Raw genomic sequence first — 18881 nt, forward strand, 5'->3', positions numbered from 1 at the left:
TATGGGTAAAGTTCGGCATCCTTTTAATTTTAATGATTCTTATTAATTCATAATTCCAGTTCCAATGAGGTAAAGAAATAAAGCATCTTAAAATATCAATCACATTTATTCTAATTTTTTATTTTTTTTTTTTGCTAAATATTTCACATGTGTGCAGCAGAGAAAACAGAACACAACTTGAATGGTGTATAATTCAAGGGGTTCAGACACACTCTCTGTTTAAATCTAGATTTAAAAAAAACGCATCTCTTTCGCCAAGCATTCGAATAATGTATCTTTTAAATTGTGACTGCAGTTGCATCTGATCAAATGCGCATTCTTATTCTTAAACTTAATTTGACTTTGTTGAAACCGCAGCTATGCTAATGATGTCTCTATTTGTTTCTCTGCCTTGGTAATAATAATTTAATATACTACTATCGCCCTATTTAGGTTTGAATTTGTGTATATTTTGTTACATGAATATCTGAACATACAAAACATCCAAAGAAAGAACAGGGTATCTGCTTGTAAACAAAACCATTTTATTTTAGCTTTATGCATCCTTTTTTTAAACACTTTAGTGTGGGTAAGTTTCACAAAAAAATAAAGAAACAACATTTTGAACAAAAAGCTTAAAAATGTAATGACTTTTATTATTAAAAATGGATGACTTAATTATTACCTCTTCATCAGTCAACATTTTATTCCATAACATTACAGTTTTGATGCTGTTTCATGTCAGATGATCGTGTTAGATTACATGTCTATCTGGTGTTTATTTTTCTCTTCTTCTCTTGTGTTTTTTTGGAAATTCTGTGCAGAAGATGTCTACTAGAACCATCACTTCTACCACAAAAGACTGCTTTTTAAGTAAATCATCCTGATGTATCCCAATACCATAGCATATCCAAAACCTCAGAACAACTTGATGATGTAACAGAAACTATGGACTGTCTCTTTTCTAGCATTTTAAATACAGTTGCTCCTTTACGCTTAAGGAAGGTTAGGGAAACCAGTCTGACGCCATGGTATAATGAGCATACTCACACTTTAAAGAGAGCAGCCTGGAAAATGTAGCACAGCTGGAGGAAAACAAAACTATAGGTATTTCGTATTGCTTGGCGGGAAAGTAACCTATCCTACAGAAAAGCATTAAAAACTGCTAGATCCGATTGCTTTTCTTTTCTTTTAGAAGAAAACAAACATAACCCCAGGTATTTATTCAATACAGTGGCTAAATTAAAAATAAAGCCTCAACAAGTGTTGACATTTCCCAACATCACAGCAGTAATGACTTTATGAAGTACTTTATTCTAAAATCGATAATATTAGAGATAAAATTGTAACCATTCAGCTGTCAGCTAGAGTATCACATCAGACAGTGCACTATAGACCCCCTGAGGAACAGTTCCACTCATTCTCTACTATAGGAGAGGAAGACTTGTATAAACTTATTAAATCATCTAAACCAACAACATGTACGTTAGACCCTATACCATCTAAGCTCCTAAAAGAGGTGCTTCCAGAAGTCATAGATCCTCTTCTGACTATTATTAATTTCTTATTGTCATTAGGACATGTCCCGAAAACCTTCGAACTGGCTGCTATTAAGCCTCTCATCAAAAAACCACAACTTGACCCCAAATAACTAGTTAATTATAGACCGATCTCGAACCTCCCTTTTCTGTCCAAGATACCAGAAAAGGTAGAAATACAAATGACCTGCTCTTATCATCTGATCGTGGTTATATCTCTCTATTAGTTTTATTATCTTAGTGCTGCATTTGACACTATTGACCACAACATTCTTTTGCATAGACTTGAACAGTTTGTTTGCATTAATGGAAGTGCATTAGCATGGTTTAAATCATACTTATATGACTGCCATCAATTCGTAGAAGTGAATGAAGAGGTATCATATCGATCACAAGTGCAGTATGGAGTACCTCAAGGCTCAGTACTAGGGCCGCTACTCTTCAAACTTTATATGTTAGTTACCCTTGGGAGATATCATCAGGAAACATGGTGTTCGCTTTCACTATTATGCTGATGATACTCAGCTCTATATTTCTTCATGGCCCGGTGAAACACACCAATTTGAAAAACTAATGTAATGCATAGTCGATATAAAAAAGTGGATGACGAGTCATTTTTACTGCTAAATTCTGAAAAAACAGAGGTGTTAATTATAGGACCTAAAAACTCTGCATGTATTAACATAGATCACTGTCTAAGACTGTCTTCGTCATCAGTTAGGAACCTAGGTGTGCTATTTGATAGCAATCTTTCCTTAGAAAGCCACGTTTCTAGCATTTGTAAAACTGCATTTTTCCATCTCAAAAATATATCTAAATTACGGCCTATGCTCTCGATGTCAAATGCAGAAATGTTAATCCGTACATTTATGACCTCAAGGTTAGATTATTGTAATGTTTTATTGGGTGGTTGTTCTGCACGCTTAGTAAACAAACTACAGCTAGTCCACAATGCAGCAGCAAGAGTTCTTACTAGAACCAGGTAGTATGACCCTATTAGCCCGGTCCTGTCACCACTGCACTGGCTCCCTATCAAACATTGTATAGATTTTAAAATATTGCTTATTACTTATAAAACCCTGAATGGTTTAGCACCTCAGTATTTGAATGAACTCCTTTTACATTATAATCCTCTACGTTTGCTACTTTCTCAAAACTCAGTCAAATTGATAATACCTAGAATATCAAAATCAACTGCGGGCGGCAGATCCTTTTCCTATTTGGTGCCTAAACTCTGGAATAACCTACCTAACATTGTCCGGGAGGCAGACACACTCTTGCAGTTTAAATCTAGATTAAAGACCCATCTCTTTAACCTAGCTTACACATAACATACTAATATGATTCTAACATCCAAATCCGTTAAAGATTTTTAGGCTGCATTAATTAGGTAAACCAGAATCGGGAACACTTCCCATAGCACCCTATGTACTTGCTACATCATTAGAAGAATGCCATCTATGCTAATATTAGTCTTTTTCTCTCTTATTCCGAGGTCACCGTATCCACCAGATCCAGTCTGTATCCAGATCAGAGGGTCACTGCAGTCACCCGGATCCAGTACGTATCCAGACCAGATGGTGGATCAGCACCTAGAAAGGACCTCTACTGCCCTGAAAGACAGCGGAGACCAGGACAACTAGAGCCGCAGATTCAGATCCCCTGTAAAGACCTTGTCTCAGAGGACCACCAGGACAAGACCACAGGAAACAGATAATTCTTCTGCACAATCTGACTTTGCTGCAGCCTGGAATTAAACTAGTGGTTTCGTCTGGTCAGAGGAGAACTGGCCCCCCAACTGAGCCTGGTTTCTCCCAAGGTTTTTTCTCCATTCTGTCACCGATGGAGTTTCGGTTCCTTGCCGCTGTCGCCTCTGGCTTGCCTAGTTGGGGTCACTTAATCTACAGTGATATCGTTGACTTGATTGCAAATAAATGCACAGACACTATTTACCTGAACAGAGATGACATCACTGAATTCAATGATGAACTGCCTTTAACTATCATTTTGCATTATTGACACTGTTTTCCTAATGAATGTTGTTCAGTTGCTTTGACGCAATGCATTTTGTTTAAAGCGCTATATAAATAAAGGTGACTTGACTTGACTACTAGCACCCTCTAGCGTATTATAATGATAACACAGATTCTAGGAGTATAGCTCAAGTATATTTTGAATTTTTGTCAAGTATACTCAGGGGCGATTCTAGGATTTTTTCAACTGGGGGGCACAAGAGGGGCCACGATTTATACAGAGGGGCCAATCTTGTCTTGTTTGAACTGTATATCCAAATCATTTCAAGAGTTCAGTAACCTTTAAAATCAGTAATAAACAGTGATACCCTATTATATTTTAATAGCAGTTATTCACTGCTCTAAATCAAAACAATCAAATACAATTTGTATTAACTTTTCACTTTACAAAAGTGAAAGAAAAACTGTAATAAATAAAATAATCCAATGTATGAATAGTGTACAACTCAAAAATAATAATAATAGAATTTATTTATAATAGCCTTATATATATATATATATATATATATATATATATATATATATATATATATATATATATATATATATATATATATATATATATATAATAGCCTTATTTATATAAATGCAGAATAACATTAATAATTCATAGAAATAAATACACAATTAATGAATTAATATAACTAATATAAATTTAATATAATAAATTGTTTTTGTTTATTATCCACATCCCATTCAATTTGCACAGCAGCAGTTGCAGTAAATTTCAACCCATTCTCACTCCAAAGGCGTCAAAAACCGAAGCATGGTCAAGCGCCCCTAGCGTCACTTTTATGACGCCAAATGTGCCTCTTGGCGTCGAATATCGAAGCACTACGACCTTCATTGCTTTCAGTGGGAAACTTTTGGCGTCAGAATTCGACACGACGAGGACATGAGATTTTATATTATTATTAATTTTAGGATCAATGATGTAAGTTGTATTTGTAGTAAAATCATGGTAATCACGACTCTTACAATAGTAATAAATGAAATGTGAAGTTAAAACACAGTAAACGGGACATTAGTAACTGTAACTGTAGTTTTACTATGGTATATTAATAATCAATACAACAATACAATAATCACCAAACCAGCTGTTTGTATCACTGTAATGTTAGTGTTTTTATGTGCTTTTATATGACAGATATCACAGTAATCATATGTTCTGTACCATGCTTTTAATAACTTTTAATGTAAATCCAAAAAAAAATAATAATAATCAAATTAAAAATAAATAATAAAACATGCATTTTTCCATTTTGCAGTTCATTCATATCAGTTTATATTTAAATATATATTTATATATATTTATTATATCTAAATATTTTGCTCACAGATCATTATTAACATTCTGTATATAATTCAATTTTATTTTCTCTCCCCTTTTTTTATTTTTTTGTATATTTTTAGCTGAAAAGACGTAAAGGAAGCCCAGTGGTGTTTCTGGAGAGCTATTCCTTCAGAAATGGAGAAGACAGAAAGCTGCGGAGGCAGATATTTGCAGCAGTAAGTCTGTGATAGTTTGTCTCTTTTATCAAAAATTCCTGCTGTTATAATTTGTACAGCATTTGTTGTTTCTTAAACTGTTGCACTGTCCAAATACCCACACTTGCCATCTTTGCACTTGACCACTTGATTACTTATTTGACGTCTTTCCTGTATTTGGCCTAGTGTTCAAGTGAGCATGATGACCACAAGTGTGTGTCGAACTTTTCATGACCTGATGACTGTGTTTCCCAATCCTGATCCTGGAGAACCCCAGCACTGCATGGTTTTGGTGTCTCTCTTATCTGACAAACACACTTTTGAGGTCTTGGAGTCTTCACTGATGAGCTGATGAGTTGAATCAGGTGTGTTTGATCAGGGAGACATCTCAAATGTGCAGTGTTGGCCTTCTCCAGGACCAGGATTGGGAGCCACTGCCTTATGGGACACTTATGTTTACAGAGATTTTTAATATCTAATTATCAATATTTCACATACTGTACATTGGACAGCTTTCCGTGACCTCTTGTGAGATCTCAGCAAAAAGTCTGACGATTTATTCCAAAACATGATGCATGATGGGATACACTAAGCTTTGTATAGCGCTCCGGAGCAGTATTGGAGAGGTTTAGTGTGTGTTAAGGACGCTGTGCTTTGGCATTATTAAGACCGGGCAAAGTCTCGTTCACACACTGTCACGTACACACACTCTCAAGTGGCCAAGACTGCAAGTGTGGGTATCTGGACGGGGTCAAAGTCTTAAAAATGATCCCTAAACACAGTCGCACATCACAGTCTTAATAATCCAGTTTAACACTTGTATGATATTGTACAAGCCCCAGGACGGTCTCATCTGACACTATCAAAATAATTCATATGACTATAGCTTGCTATTAATTACTTGCTTTCAATAATGGATGCATTTAACATTTAATTATACAGCATCTTTACAGAGGTGTAATGTACAAGTTGCACGTAATTAATAATATTTCCTTCCTTCTGTCTTACAGGATTTTTTGCAGATAATGCTAGTTCTCCATCATGCACAAGGACTCACCTCGTTAACTCTTTTTCCCCCGCACACACAGAAATGGTCCCTGGATCAGTGATTAGACTTTGCAGTGGTTTGATTTTTGCAGAAGATGTAACTTTGTTTTAATTATAAGCTCATAATGAATACATTACAGAACCAGTGATGAAAACAATAGTTAAACATAGTATTTTTCGTATTGATAAAGCATTTTGTTCTCTTTTTCAAGCTTCATACAGTGAACTTTTTAGACTTTAATTAAGAGTTTTAGTAAAGGAGATATTCATACACAGTCATCCCCTAGCTCCAGTCATGAAGTGAATTTATGATGTTATGTCAAAGCTAGCAGGTGTTTGTTTTCCTGAACACTTTCTCTGTCTTTCATTGTTCAGACAATCAGTGTTTATTTGATGCTGTGCTGATAGAGTTTTATAGATGATATTGCACACTTGACATTTATGTCTTCATGGTGTTTTTTGTGAGTTTGAAACATTTACATTGTGTTGTATAACATTTTGGTCAATTTAATTTTTAAAATAATTTATCTTTTTCCAGTGTTCTCTGAAAGACATACTGTATTTACTGTTTTGTATTTTAATAAAAGCATTTTCATTTGCATACTGAAAATAGTTAATGTTTACAACATAACTGCCTTTTTATTCTTTATGGTGGCAAAAACGAGCTTGGTGACAGAGGATGCAGTGTAGTAATTTGGGCATGTTGTCTTTAAATGAGTTTGACATATAAATAAATAATGGAAGATCCTTACAAAAATATGCATGTTCATTATGCTTTATGTATTTATTTGTTCATTCATTCATTCATTCATTTATAATTTCTGTTTTTATTCCTAGAGTTCAAATGGTAGAGAATGGTAAATCACAGAAACACAAATGTGAACAATTTTAACTTTAAAACACAATGTAATATACAATGTAAATTTTAGAAGCACATCATTTGATTAGTAAATATATTTGTCTTTGGTCAAAAAATAAATAAAAATCTTAAAAATTTGTCTTATATTTAAGACATATTGGGCATGTGCACATCAATATTGCCCAATTTTTTTCAAGTTGAACAACGGAGGAAGGTGAAGACGTTAATAAAACATAATCTAATAAGTAGCAAGCTTAATCTATTGTTAACCGAATCTATCCCTTCAGCCGAAAAACGAAAGACATCGGTCATAAATGGATGAGGAAGTGTGACACCGCTGCTCAGCTTTGATGTCATTGGCTATGAATTTTCAGGACAGTCTGTGGTTGGACTATCTTTTAACCCATATTAAACAGCGCATCGTGTTGAAAAGTATGTTTTGCTGCTATCATCACATTAGTAATATATTAAGTCAACAATGAAGTGTTGCTGTCTTGAGAAAAATGACATCTTTAGCGAGATCCTATTCCTAACCCTAAGCATAACTTCAATGAACTACAAAAAACAGCCCCCTAGTGTTGCCTTTCCATAGGTAGAACGACGGAGGCTTGTGGGTAATGAAGTTTAAAACTTTTTATTAACGAAACGAAATAAATTATTTATTTTAAGGAAAACTGGACATCTAAATATGTTCATTGTGCAAACCTCCATGATATATTTGAGAGGCAGGCTGAAATGTGGTATTTTACAGTGAGCAATATTTAAAATGCCTTTATGCCAGCTTTCCATTTATTTCTGAAAACTGAGCTCAACATTATTTTATCAGCAAAGCATAAGTAATAATCCTGCCCATTTCCTCTTTGATATGTTAATTGGACTCTGATTTACAGCCATTTGAAAAGTACAGTTTTGGGCTCTTCCGGGGGGTGCTACTGGGCCCCTGGGGGTAGAAGGGCAGTAAAACCTACATATATGTATTCTCCTCATCATGGACAACAAACTGAGCTGAGTCACATTTATATCTGACAGTTTTCACAGTCCTCTGTTTTCTAATTCTTACATCATTGCTATTATACCTTTTGACAGGACATTGTGAGCTCATCTGATGAAACATGGAAAAATTAGAAAGAAATGATTTAATAATGAAAATAATAGATTATTTCTTTGATTTTTTAAGTAAATGGCAAGAAATATAATGGATGAACCTGCAACAACTTGCCTTTATCTATTCCCCACTGTAAAGCAGTAATCAAGGACAGTGTATACACATTGTGATACTTCACTATTACACAAGGACAAATTCATGCAGTGCTAAGAATATTAATTTATATATATATATATATATATATAATATAACTATATATAACTAATTAGCAAAAATCAGTGTAAAAATGTCCTCCTCACCCTCACCGTATCTTGCTCCTCAGGTGCTGGACATCAGTAATGTGTGTGCTCTTGGTTTTAATGCATTACTAGATCCACGTTGATCATTCCTGCTACATTCTCAGTTATCCCTCAAGTGTTTGTAACAATAAAGCCCATGGCACCATCTTGTAATGCAGAATAATTAATCTAGTAACTCCCTTTATTTCACAAAAAATTTGCATATTTGTTACTAAAATATAAAAAAATTACTTTCTGGTGTACTGATGTCCCAGATGTTATTAATCCGATCAAAAATGTTTATGTCTTAAATAAAAAATAATCCCAATAATTAATATGTCGTTTTTCCAAGTCTAAAATAAACACATATGAGCCTACCCAGTAAAATTATGTATTTACCAAGAATCTTCAGAACACAATATTCAGCATTTTCATTTTATTGAAGCATAGACTATAAAGTTGATAAAGTAGCATCAAGACAAATAAGATTCAATGAAAATAATTATCATCAAAAATACATTAACCTCATATATAAATCAGTTCACACAGATGAGTGATGAAATGTCCTTAAAAGTCACACAGTCCCATCCAGTCAACTGTGATACAGATCATGTGATACATATAAGACATGAGATACTGTTCCAGAAAATAATGATTCCCATCATCACATCTAAACTGGTTTCATCTCCCCATCATGATCTTCTTCTCTCGTGTCTGGAAACAGTTTGTGGCTGATATCCAGCACTGGTGTGGTGTAGCTTGTCCTCAGCCAGAGGATCTCTCAGTCCTAAGATCCCAGACCTGGTCAAAGTGAAACACACAATGCAGAAGAAGTTGTTTAATGGACAGAGAGCGCAGCTTATGTTCTGTGTGGTTTTAGCAGGGTGAGTAACTATGACCCTTGTAGTACTGTACACTTACCATTCTTCAAGCTGCTTTAAGACCTTTTGAGAAGCTTTTTCTCTGAAGACAATTTACCACATCCTCTTCTTTCACTCCTTTCAAGAGCATCACTTGGTCAAAACCCCTCATATGGCTGATGAGATCATCTGTAAAAATTAAAATACTGCAATAAAAATGTCATTCTGCAAGAATTAAGAAAAAGTTACAGAGGCAAAGGTCTTGCTCATGAGACTGCATTAGCATGTGTAGTTCTCAGAGACTCTAGAATTCATCTATTGTTGCAGTAAATGTGTTTTCTTCCTCTAGAATCTTTCTCTAAAGTTCCTGACTTCTCTCACAAATGTGTTTTAGTCTGTGCAGTGCAAGGCCTGGCTTCGAACCAATCAACTATCAATTCACAATTTATAACATAACATTTAGAAAACAATTAAATAATGTCAATTGGTGTTTATATCAACTAAACCAATTTTATGAGACTTGTCTACTCTTAAAACAGGTGGTGTGTTTTTAAAAACATATTAAAAATGTCCAGTCACACTTTGCTAACATGCTGTAATTGTAATAGTATAAAAAGAAATCAAGGCTGACATGACCAGCTCTGTGAGAGATCATCATAAAATGTTGTATAACACAGCATTGCTTCAACACACACATACCAGAGGACTTCTGTTTGTTTGAGCACAAGATGGCCATCTTCATTTCTCATCCTGAGCAAATCATTTCCTTGGTCTTCCTTCTCTTCTGTGAAACAAGATAATCTCTACTTACTCCTTGTGCAATTAACATTGCTCATTAAACATAATTAAGTTAATTTAACATAAGATTAAGACCAAAGCATTTGATGAGTAAATGTTGATTAAAAAATATTCTAAACAAATGTACCTGGGAAGAGCTGATCATGGCAAGATTCACTGAGACTCAGTAATAGCTCTTTTAGTTTTTAGGAAGGTTTGTGAGGGTTGGCTCTTGAGTGAGCTGTTGAGCTTGATATTTTAGACCTGAAAAAGAAGAACAGCATTATCTGGAAAAAATCCTGTAAGACAGAAGGAAGGAAATATTATTAATTACGTGCAACTTGTACATTACACCTCTGTAAAGATGCTGTATAATTAAGCAAGTAAAGCAAGAAAGCAAGTAATTAATAGCAAGCTATAGTCATATGAATTATTTTGATAGTGTCAGATGAGACCGTCCTGGGGCTTGTACAATATCATACAAGTGTTAAACTGGAATATTAAGACTGTGATGTGCGACTGTGTTTAGGGATCATTTTTAAGACTTTGACCCTGTCCAGATACCCACACTTGCAGTCTTGGCCACTTGAGAGTGTGTGTACGTGACAGTGTGTGAACAAGACTTTGCCCGGTCTTAATAATGCCAAAGCACAGCGTCCTTAACACACACTAAACCTGTGTCCCATAAGGCAGTGGCTCCCAATCCTGGTCCTGGAGAAGGCCAACACTGCACATTTGAGATGTCTCCCTGATCAAACACACCTGATTCAACTCATCAGCTCATCAGTGAAGACTCCAAGACCTCAAAAGTGTGTTTGTCAGATAAGAGAGACACCAAAACCATGCAGTGCTGGGGTTCTCCAGGACCAGGATTGGGAAACACAGTCATCAGGTCATGAAAAGTTCGACACACACTTGTGGTCATCATGCTCACTTGAACACTAGGCCAAATACAGGAAAGACGTCAAATAAGTAATCAAGTGGTCAAGTGCAAAGATGGCAAGTGTGGGTATTTGGACAGTGCAACAGTTTAAGAAACAACAAATGCTGTACAATCTATAACAGCAGGAATGTTTGATAAAAGGGACAAACTATCACAGACTTACTGCTGCAAATATCTGCCTCCGCAGCTTTCTGTCTTCTCCATTTCTGAAGGAATAGCTCTCCAGAAACACCACTGGGCTTCCTTTACGTCTTTTCAGCTAAAAATATACAAAAAAATAAAAAAAGGGGAGAGAAAATAAAATTGAATTATATACAGAATGTTAATAATGATCTGTGAGCAAAATATTTAGATATAATAAATATATATAAATATATATTTAAATATAAACTGATATGAATGAACTGCAAAATGGAAAAATGCATGTTTTATTATTTATTTTTAATTTGATTTTTTTTTTTTTTTTTTGGATTTACATTAAAAGGTATTAAAAGCATGGTACAGAACATATGATTACTGTGATATCTGTCATATAAAAGCACATAAAAACACTAACATTACAGTGATACAAACAGCTGGTTTGGTGATTATTGTATTGTTGTATTGATTATTAATATACCATAGTAAAACTACAGTTACAGTTACTAATGTCCCGTTTACTGTGTTTTAACTTCACATTTCATTTATTACTATTGTAAGAGTCGTGATTACCATGATTTTACTACAAATACAACTTACATCATTGATCCTGAAATTAATAATAATATAAAACGGATTGAATGTCTATGGCACGTCACGTGGCAGATACATACCTGTCAAGTATCCCGTTTTGGCCGGGAAAGTCACGTATTTTACCCTTCTTTCCCGCCGTCCTCCCGTATTAGTATTTTCCCGTAAATCTCCCGTATTTTTTTTTATTTTTTATTTTAACCTGCGTTAATAATAAAATAATAATAATAAAAACATTCCCAATCTGAGCTCTGTCACTAGTCTCGCGATAACTGCCACCTGTAAGTAGCCTGTCGCGAGGGGTGTGTGAGGTCAGGTGACATGAGTTATAACGCGGGAAAAACAACAACAACAAAAGAAAAAACCGAGACAGATGATGGATGCTACGATAGAGAGTGAAGGCACACCTGCCAAAGAACCAAAACCCATGTGTAAATACCAGGATAAATGGGACAGCGAATTTACTTTTTTAAAGAATGCAAAGTCTGCAACAAATTTGTACAACAACTCACTAAAAGATTAAAAGAAAAGTTATGTGAAATAAAAAAAAAAAACTGTAAAAGAAAAGCAATATGAAATGAAAAGAATGTGTGGAATGAAAATAAAATGTAAATGTAAAGACAAGCAATGTTAAATTAACAGAAAATATGCAAATAAGCCTTTAAATAAATGCTCTTCATATATACCCTTTTGTGTTTTCAGTTTACAGCCATTAAACATATGGCACTAATCTGATTAATAAATAAGACAGAATACATTTATAAAAGGCATTAAAAGAGCGTATATACGACTACTCACCCAAACTGTGGAACTGATAGCAAGTATCGCGATGTGTGATGAATGATACTTCTTGAACGTGATTTCATAGCGATAAACATCTCATGTCCTCGTCGTGTCGAATTCTGACGCCAAAAGTTTCCCACTGAAAGCAATGAAGGTCGTAGTGCTTCGATATTCGACGCCGAGAGGCACATTTGGCGTCATAAAAGTGACGCTAGGGGCGCTTGACCATGCTTCGGTTTTTGACGCCTTTGGAGTGAGAATGGGTTGTAAATTTGCATGGATGAATAAACAAAATCTACTTATGTCAAGGCTAATTAATCTTGAGCATATTGATTTAAAAATATCATATATCCATACTTTGTTAGATAGCTACTTGTTCAAAAAGGTAGCTTTAGTTTAACATGTAAAATATGTGGATCCTATAGGAACAGTTTAGAATAGCTTAATTGTAATTTATTTTGATATTTAATCATGCATTAAATATCTATGTATGATTTTTTTATTTGAGAATGTTTCTGGGTGTCATCAAATGATGTTTTGTAAATAACTTCTGTGAAAACACAGTACACGCCGAATTTGAGACTCATTTTATATACTTTGATTGACACAAAATTCAAGAAAACTACAATATATTGTATAGCAAATAAACATCAAGTTATAGAAATTATATACAATTCATTTTAGCCAAACAACTGTTAATACTGACCAAACAAATAAACAACAACAACAAAACCACTGTCCTGCAGACTAAATACAGTGGATGTAGTAGTTCGTTTTCTATGTAAAATGTGGCTTATAATGGGTTTATGTATCTGGTTCATTTCAAAAAAGTACAATTCTGCGATTTTTATGGTTGCTGCTAAAACGTTTGAAAAATTCATCCATATTTATCGATTTAGCTCGTCTTGATTCAATGCTCAAAACCCCTAGATGGCTCAGTCTCTCATCCCCCATTGTTGTTCTGAGATGGTTTTTGATCAACTTAAGTGCCGAAAAGCTACGTTCACATGCAGCACTACTTACAGGTGTTACAATGGCTATCTTACACAGCCTGAAAAGTTCATGAAACACATCCTTAAAGGGTTCCAGAAATATCACAAATTCAATGAGAGAAGTCATTTGTTTTTTGTCTTTCCTTTCCAAAACCCTTTTGGTCTGATAGAGCTCATGTTTCAAATCTTCAATATTTGACTCAAAAATTTCAGCAAATGAAAAAAGTGGTTCTACATGCAAGAAAGTGCTGCTTTTAGGGTGGAGTGCTTGGATTCCGTGCATAATTTCACAATTTGTCTTAGAGAATCTTCTCTGCAGCTCACTCATGAATGAATCAATTACTGGATAGAGTATATGGCTTTTAAAGGTTTCTTTGTTACCCAAGTTCTCTCTACGCGCACCAGTTGAGGAAGTGACTACAGATCCACACAACCTGCTGCTCAGGATCTGCGGTCTCTTTTCTTGTTTTTCTAAACTGACTTGGCACTTTACAGCCATTTCCTCCACCTCTTTCCACATGTCCTCAAAAAAGTTCTCATCCCTGTACCGCTGCAGTGTGTCAAGCAATGCCTCAACAAGATTAACAGCTGTTGCCAGGTCTACTGAAGGTGACTGGAGCATATCGGACAAAAATTTTGACTGACCAAGAATTGTGTTGAAGGTTGCCAAAAGCCCAATAAATGTTAGATCAAGTTGTGCTAGTAAGCCTCGTGCTTCCACTGAGCGATCCCCACTATTGTCACAAACAATCTCCTGAAGAAGACAAAATACTGCAGGGAGCCGATCTTTCAAATTGCGACAGGCTGAATACCTACACGCCCACCTTGTGTCGCTCAGTTTTTGAAGTTCGCGAGGTTGGCCACTGTACATGTCCTGCTGAATTTCAAGCCACCTTTTATGTACATATGAGCCAGATATGAAAGTGTAAAGCCTCTGAAGAACTGCAAAGAATGTATCTGCTTCAGGTACAGACTTTACACTGTCTACAAGTACTAGATTTAAACAGTGGGCAGTGCAGTGTATGTAAAAGGCATATTTTGCCACATCTTGGATCCTTTTGGAAACACCTGAGTGTCTCCCACTCATAACGGCAGCACCATCATAACCCTGCCCCACTAGGTTGGTCCGATATTCAAGGCCATACTTTTCAAGGCACTTGATTATCATGCTGCTTAACCCTGCTGCATCCAGGCTCTCAGCCTGCTGAAATTTTAAAAAACTTTCATGTACAGTGCCATTGTAGTAATACCTTAAAACCAGAGACACCTGCTCCTTTTTCCCTAGATCTTTTGTTTCATCAGCGATGATGCTGAACACTTCACTGTCTTTAACTTCTTTGATGATTTCAGTCTGTACCATCTCTGCCAAGCATTCCAATATTTCATTTTGAATTCCACTGCTAGTGTATTTAGAGTTCCCATAAGCACTCATTTGCTTCTTTATAAGAGGATCATGTTTGGCTACCTCTTCCAAAATGGCAATGAAGTTCCCTTTGTTGTTTGAATTCTCAGACTCTCTATGGCCTCTCTGAGAAATATTCTGTGTGGCTGTCAGTAGAAGAACATCAGCAATTGTTTTGATATACAACTGATTTTCTTTGATTTTCTTTTCTCTCTCCTTGTTGATGGAATCTAATAGGCAAGATTTAGTTTTAACAACATGCTGGTGTTGCTTCCATGCATACATTGCATTTTGATGGTGGTCTGATTTAGAGTGAGCTTTAAAGCCCCTCTCCTTACACAAGGCTTTTTTCCAGTTGGAAAAGACAGTTGTGGACGTGAAAACAGATGATGGTGCATTTGGAAGGGAGAAATGTCTGCAAGCATAACAAAAAGCAGAGTCTTTGCTTAATGAGTACTCAAGCCATATATTGTCCTTGTACCAGGAATCTTTAAAAGCTCTCTTCCGGTTGCCCATTTGTGTTTTGGGGAAAGACCTGATATGAGGCTGCATAGGTCCCTCAGATCTGGATTGAGAAATGTCTGGGAAGAAGCATATGAAAATGGAAATCAGTTCTCAGAGGCATTTCCTGTTTCAAAGGCCCCACGTCATAATGAGACACACAATTAGCAAAAGTTCCTTAATGCAATTAAGTATTGGCTATTTCACATGTAAAATAAAAAAGACATACCAGCAGGTCCAGTAGGAGCAGTATCAGAAGTGAGTGGAAGCTCAGATTCCGTTTCTGAAGGTGGGGAAGTATCCAGCTCTTCCACATCACTTTCACTCTCATCTGTTTCATCCCTAGAGACAGCTATAACACAAAGGCATATTAGTAAAATACAAGGATTTTAACCACATAACTTTATGCATTCATAGAATAACTCTCAGGAGTGCACTTTTTCTGTATGATACTGAAATTACCAATATACTAAAGTACCAATATATAAATATAGGGACTTATGTGATTTAAGCAAATGTGCAGCCCTGATTATACCATACCAAAGTCATATCACTGTCCACTTTCTAGTTTGTCTACTAACCTGGTCGAGGGTGTGCAGGGCTGTTCTGACCTATGCTTGCATCTGTCTGAACCAAGAGGTCTCCTGTTGAGCAGCCAGGCTCTGAACTCACTGTGTGTAAACCATCAGACTGACTCTCCCTCACTGGCTGGCATGGCTTTTTCTTTGCAAAAAAATACTGAATATCTCCCTGCCTTTTCATCCTGTTACACTGCCTGAGATAACGGAGGTAAAAAAGGAGGAAAATTACTATTTGTTTAAATGCTATTGTTTTATTGGCGGATGAATGAAAAAATGTCAATGCAAATTGTGCATGGTTACTAATTTTCTTTTTATGAATATGGTCCGTTTCGAAGTGTTTATCCAAACAAACAATATTCGTAGATTCTACTCTAACGTTGTTCCGCGTCATCATGACTCATGCAGCCGCGTACACGTAGACTCTGATCAGACTCAGAGAGGCACCAGCACCGCTGGTTTCTTGGCTTACAGTTTGTATATTAGTTAATGACAGAAGCAATGATTTAAAAAAAGTATAATTGCAATTCTAATAAAGTCATTATCGAATCATGCAGTTAAAGACTTTAGAGTATTTGTTCTCAAGTCAGAGTCAAGTAATTTTCTTCATTTATTAGAGTGCAGTCACGTAACTCAAGACCTCCACCTCTGATAGTTAACGTATCGTTAGCTTTTAAGGCGAGATACTATAGGTGAATAGGGTAAAATGTAAAAATAATAGATATCACCATGAAACTTCCTCAGTTGATTACTTACACAAGTACATAAAAAATGATTTACAAGTTTTTTTTTTTTTTTTGTATGTCTAATTATGCAAATTAGGCATTATGTCATTAAATATGCACAATTTTGCATATATTTGCGGACATATGATGTACATATGATAAAGCCAGGTGCTAAATAATTTTTTTCATTTTGATTAAACAAAAGATGAAAAAAGATGTTCAGTGGGATTTCAGCATATTTATATATTTATATATTTTCGGCATATTTTTTTTATTTTTATTAAAATATCTCATTAATCAGGCCGGTAATGATTTATTAACAAATCCCTCTGAATCCCCCCTTCAGAATACAGAATATAAGTGTATAACTGGAGAGTTTGGTGCACATAGCTGCTACATAAGCTAAGATGTTTGTACTGAAGAATGACAAAAAAATCATTTTGAGAAAACGGCATTTAAAGATTTGTAAGGTAAAAGCTAATTATTTTTTTTAGTGGAAACAACTATTTACAGACACAATATCTTGTCAAATCCTTAGCAATCAACAATACAAACCAACTAAAACACATCAAAACCTATAACTCAGCATTTATGGCCTTCAACTAAACAGAAAAACAGTCAAAAACACTGTGGAAATGTCAGAGCACGTCACGTGATGCGTCTGAACGAATCACGTTGTCGGAAATTGGCATCAGCCAATGAGATTCACTTTTAGTGTTAAATGCCCCATTGTACTTTCACAATTGGTTGCTGATGAAAAGGAAATGACCATATTTCTATCCGAGAACATTGTACGGGAGAGAGAGCTTTCCAGGGTGCAGACAGCAATCGCGGAGCACCATGGTGATTTAGAACGCCAACTGAATTTATGAGAAATCTACAGACGCAAATAGACTAAAGGTGTAGTAAAATAAAGACCTATATGTGTATTTTGGACTTTTTTTCACCACAAGTCTGAAAGAAGACATGTTATTGAAGACAAACAGCCCCAAATCTCAAAATTGACTAGTAAAAAAAAACATGTTTTTGCATGTGTCATAGACACATAGACTGTAAAAAAAAGTCTCAAGTGTGGAGCGTTAGATAAACATTATACGATTTGTTTCGTCACCTCACTTAAGTGAAAAAGTCGCTAATCGACTGCATGATTCAATAATGACTTTATTAGAATTGCAATTATACTTTTTTTAACCCATTGCTTTAAATTGCGTTGTTGCCTATATCGGCGCGTTCGGCCGAAAAATAAGTAAATCATAACGCAGTAAACCCCTTTTACATTCAGCATCAGAGGAGCATAGTAAATATAATGATTAACGTTAGCATCTTGGTCTGCTCTAGGAGATAACATCGTCATCGAACCTGGTCTGTCTAACACCGAAAGACGTTAACGTTAATACCAAACACTTCTTGCACTGCAACAACTCGCTAATTGAAAAACATAAGCTATATAAAATAGATCAACTTACCGTGTGCTTTTTTTTTGTTGGAAAACAGCAGCTCGCTATTCTTGGTCCTTGCCGAGAAGCATCGCGACGCAATCATGAGTTATTTACTAAACTGAAAGATTATGATTTGAATTTGTGAGTGACAGACAAGTAGAAGGGTGGGGGCACACTGAGGGGGCAATCATTTTTCAGGAGGGGCCAGTGCCCCCATGGCCCCTCCCCTGGCTACGCCACTGAGTATACTTAAAGCTGCAGTTGATAACTTTTGACGCTCTAGCGGTTAATAAACAGAACTGCTTGCGTCTTGCGGAAGAACATCGTAGCCGGAACTACTTCTCTCTGTTTAAGTCTATGAAGAATCACAAAGGTACTGGGTTACTCCGCTGCCGTACCCCCGAAGCAATCTAAAATAGTCCGAATATAAACACTTATTATAGGTGCACCCTAGTGATTCAGGACAAGCCAAAAACACGGTTTGGAAAATTGATTCATGGTGTACTCGCTTATTATATAAATTTTTCTACATTTTGAACACAAACAAAGTTACGGACCGCAGCTCTGATTGGTTGTTTCTTAACGGGAGCGATATATTTCTGCAAATGGCAATAGGACACTGGGAGGAGCCAGAGGAGCTTGATTTTTTCACAGATTATCTGTCTCATATTCTACTGTCAGGACATAATGACAGGTTTAACAAATATGTAAAAAATATATTTTTACAAAAGTTACCTACTGCAGCTTTAATTGTGCTTTTAAGTATATTTCTGAGAAGTACATAAAAAGTAAAATAAAAGCATAATTTTTCTATTTAGTTTAAAA

At 35.6% G+C, this 18881-nt stretch overlaps 1 protein-coding gene across 1 annotated transcript; it reads right to left on the bottom strand.

Moving 5' to 3' along the window:
- Positions 1-13057: 13057 nt before the first annotated feature.
- LOC113121209 (zinc finger MYM-type protein 1-like) lies at positions 13058-15700 on the bottom strand. Its single transcript, XM_026291491.1, has 2 exons — positions 15544-15700; positions 13058-15394 (listed from the first exon to the last, which is right to left on the bottom strand). The coding sequence occupies exon 2, from the start codon at positions 15363-15365 to the stop codon at positions 13242-13244; it is 2124 nt and encodes a 707-aa protein (XP_026147276.1). The 5' UTR covers positions 15366-15394; positions 15544-15700; the 3' UTR covers positions 13058-13241.
- Positions 15701-18881: the final 3181 nt, after the last annotated feature.

The sequence above is a fragment of the Carassius auratus genome, chromosome 20 (genome assembly GCF_003368295.1).
Source record: "Carassius auratus strain Wakin chromosome 20, ASM336829v1, whole genome shotgun sequence".
Classification (NCBI taxonomy): Eukaryota; Metazoa; Chordata; class Actinopteri; order Cypriniformes; family Cyprinidae; genus Carassius; species Carassius auratus.

What these genes read in the sequence shown, in the direction of transcription:
- LOC113121209 (XM_026291491.1), bottom strand. Translation starts at nt 15,365, where the DNA reads ATGCAGCCTCATATCAGGTCTTTCCCCAAAACACAAATGGGCAACCGG.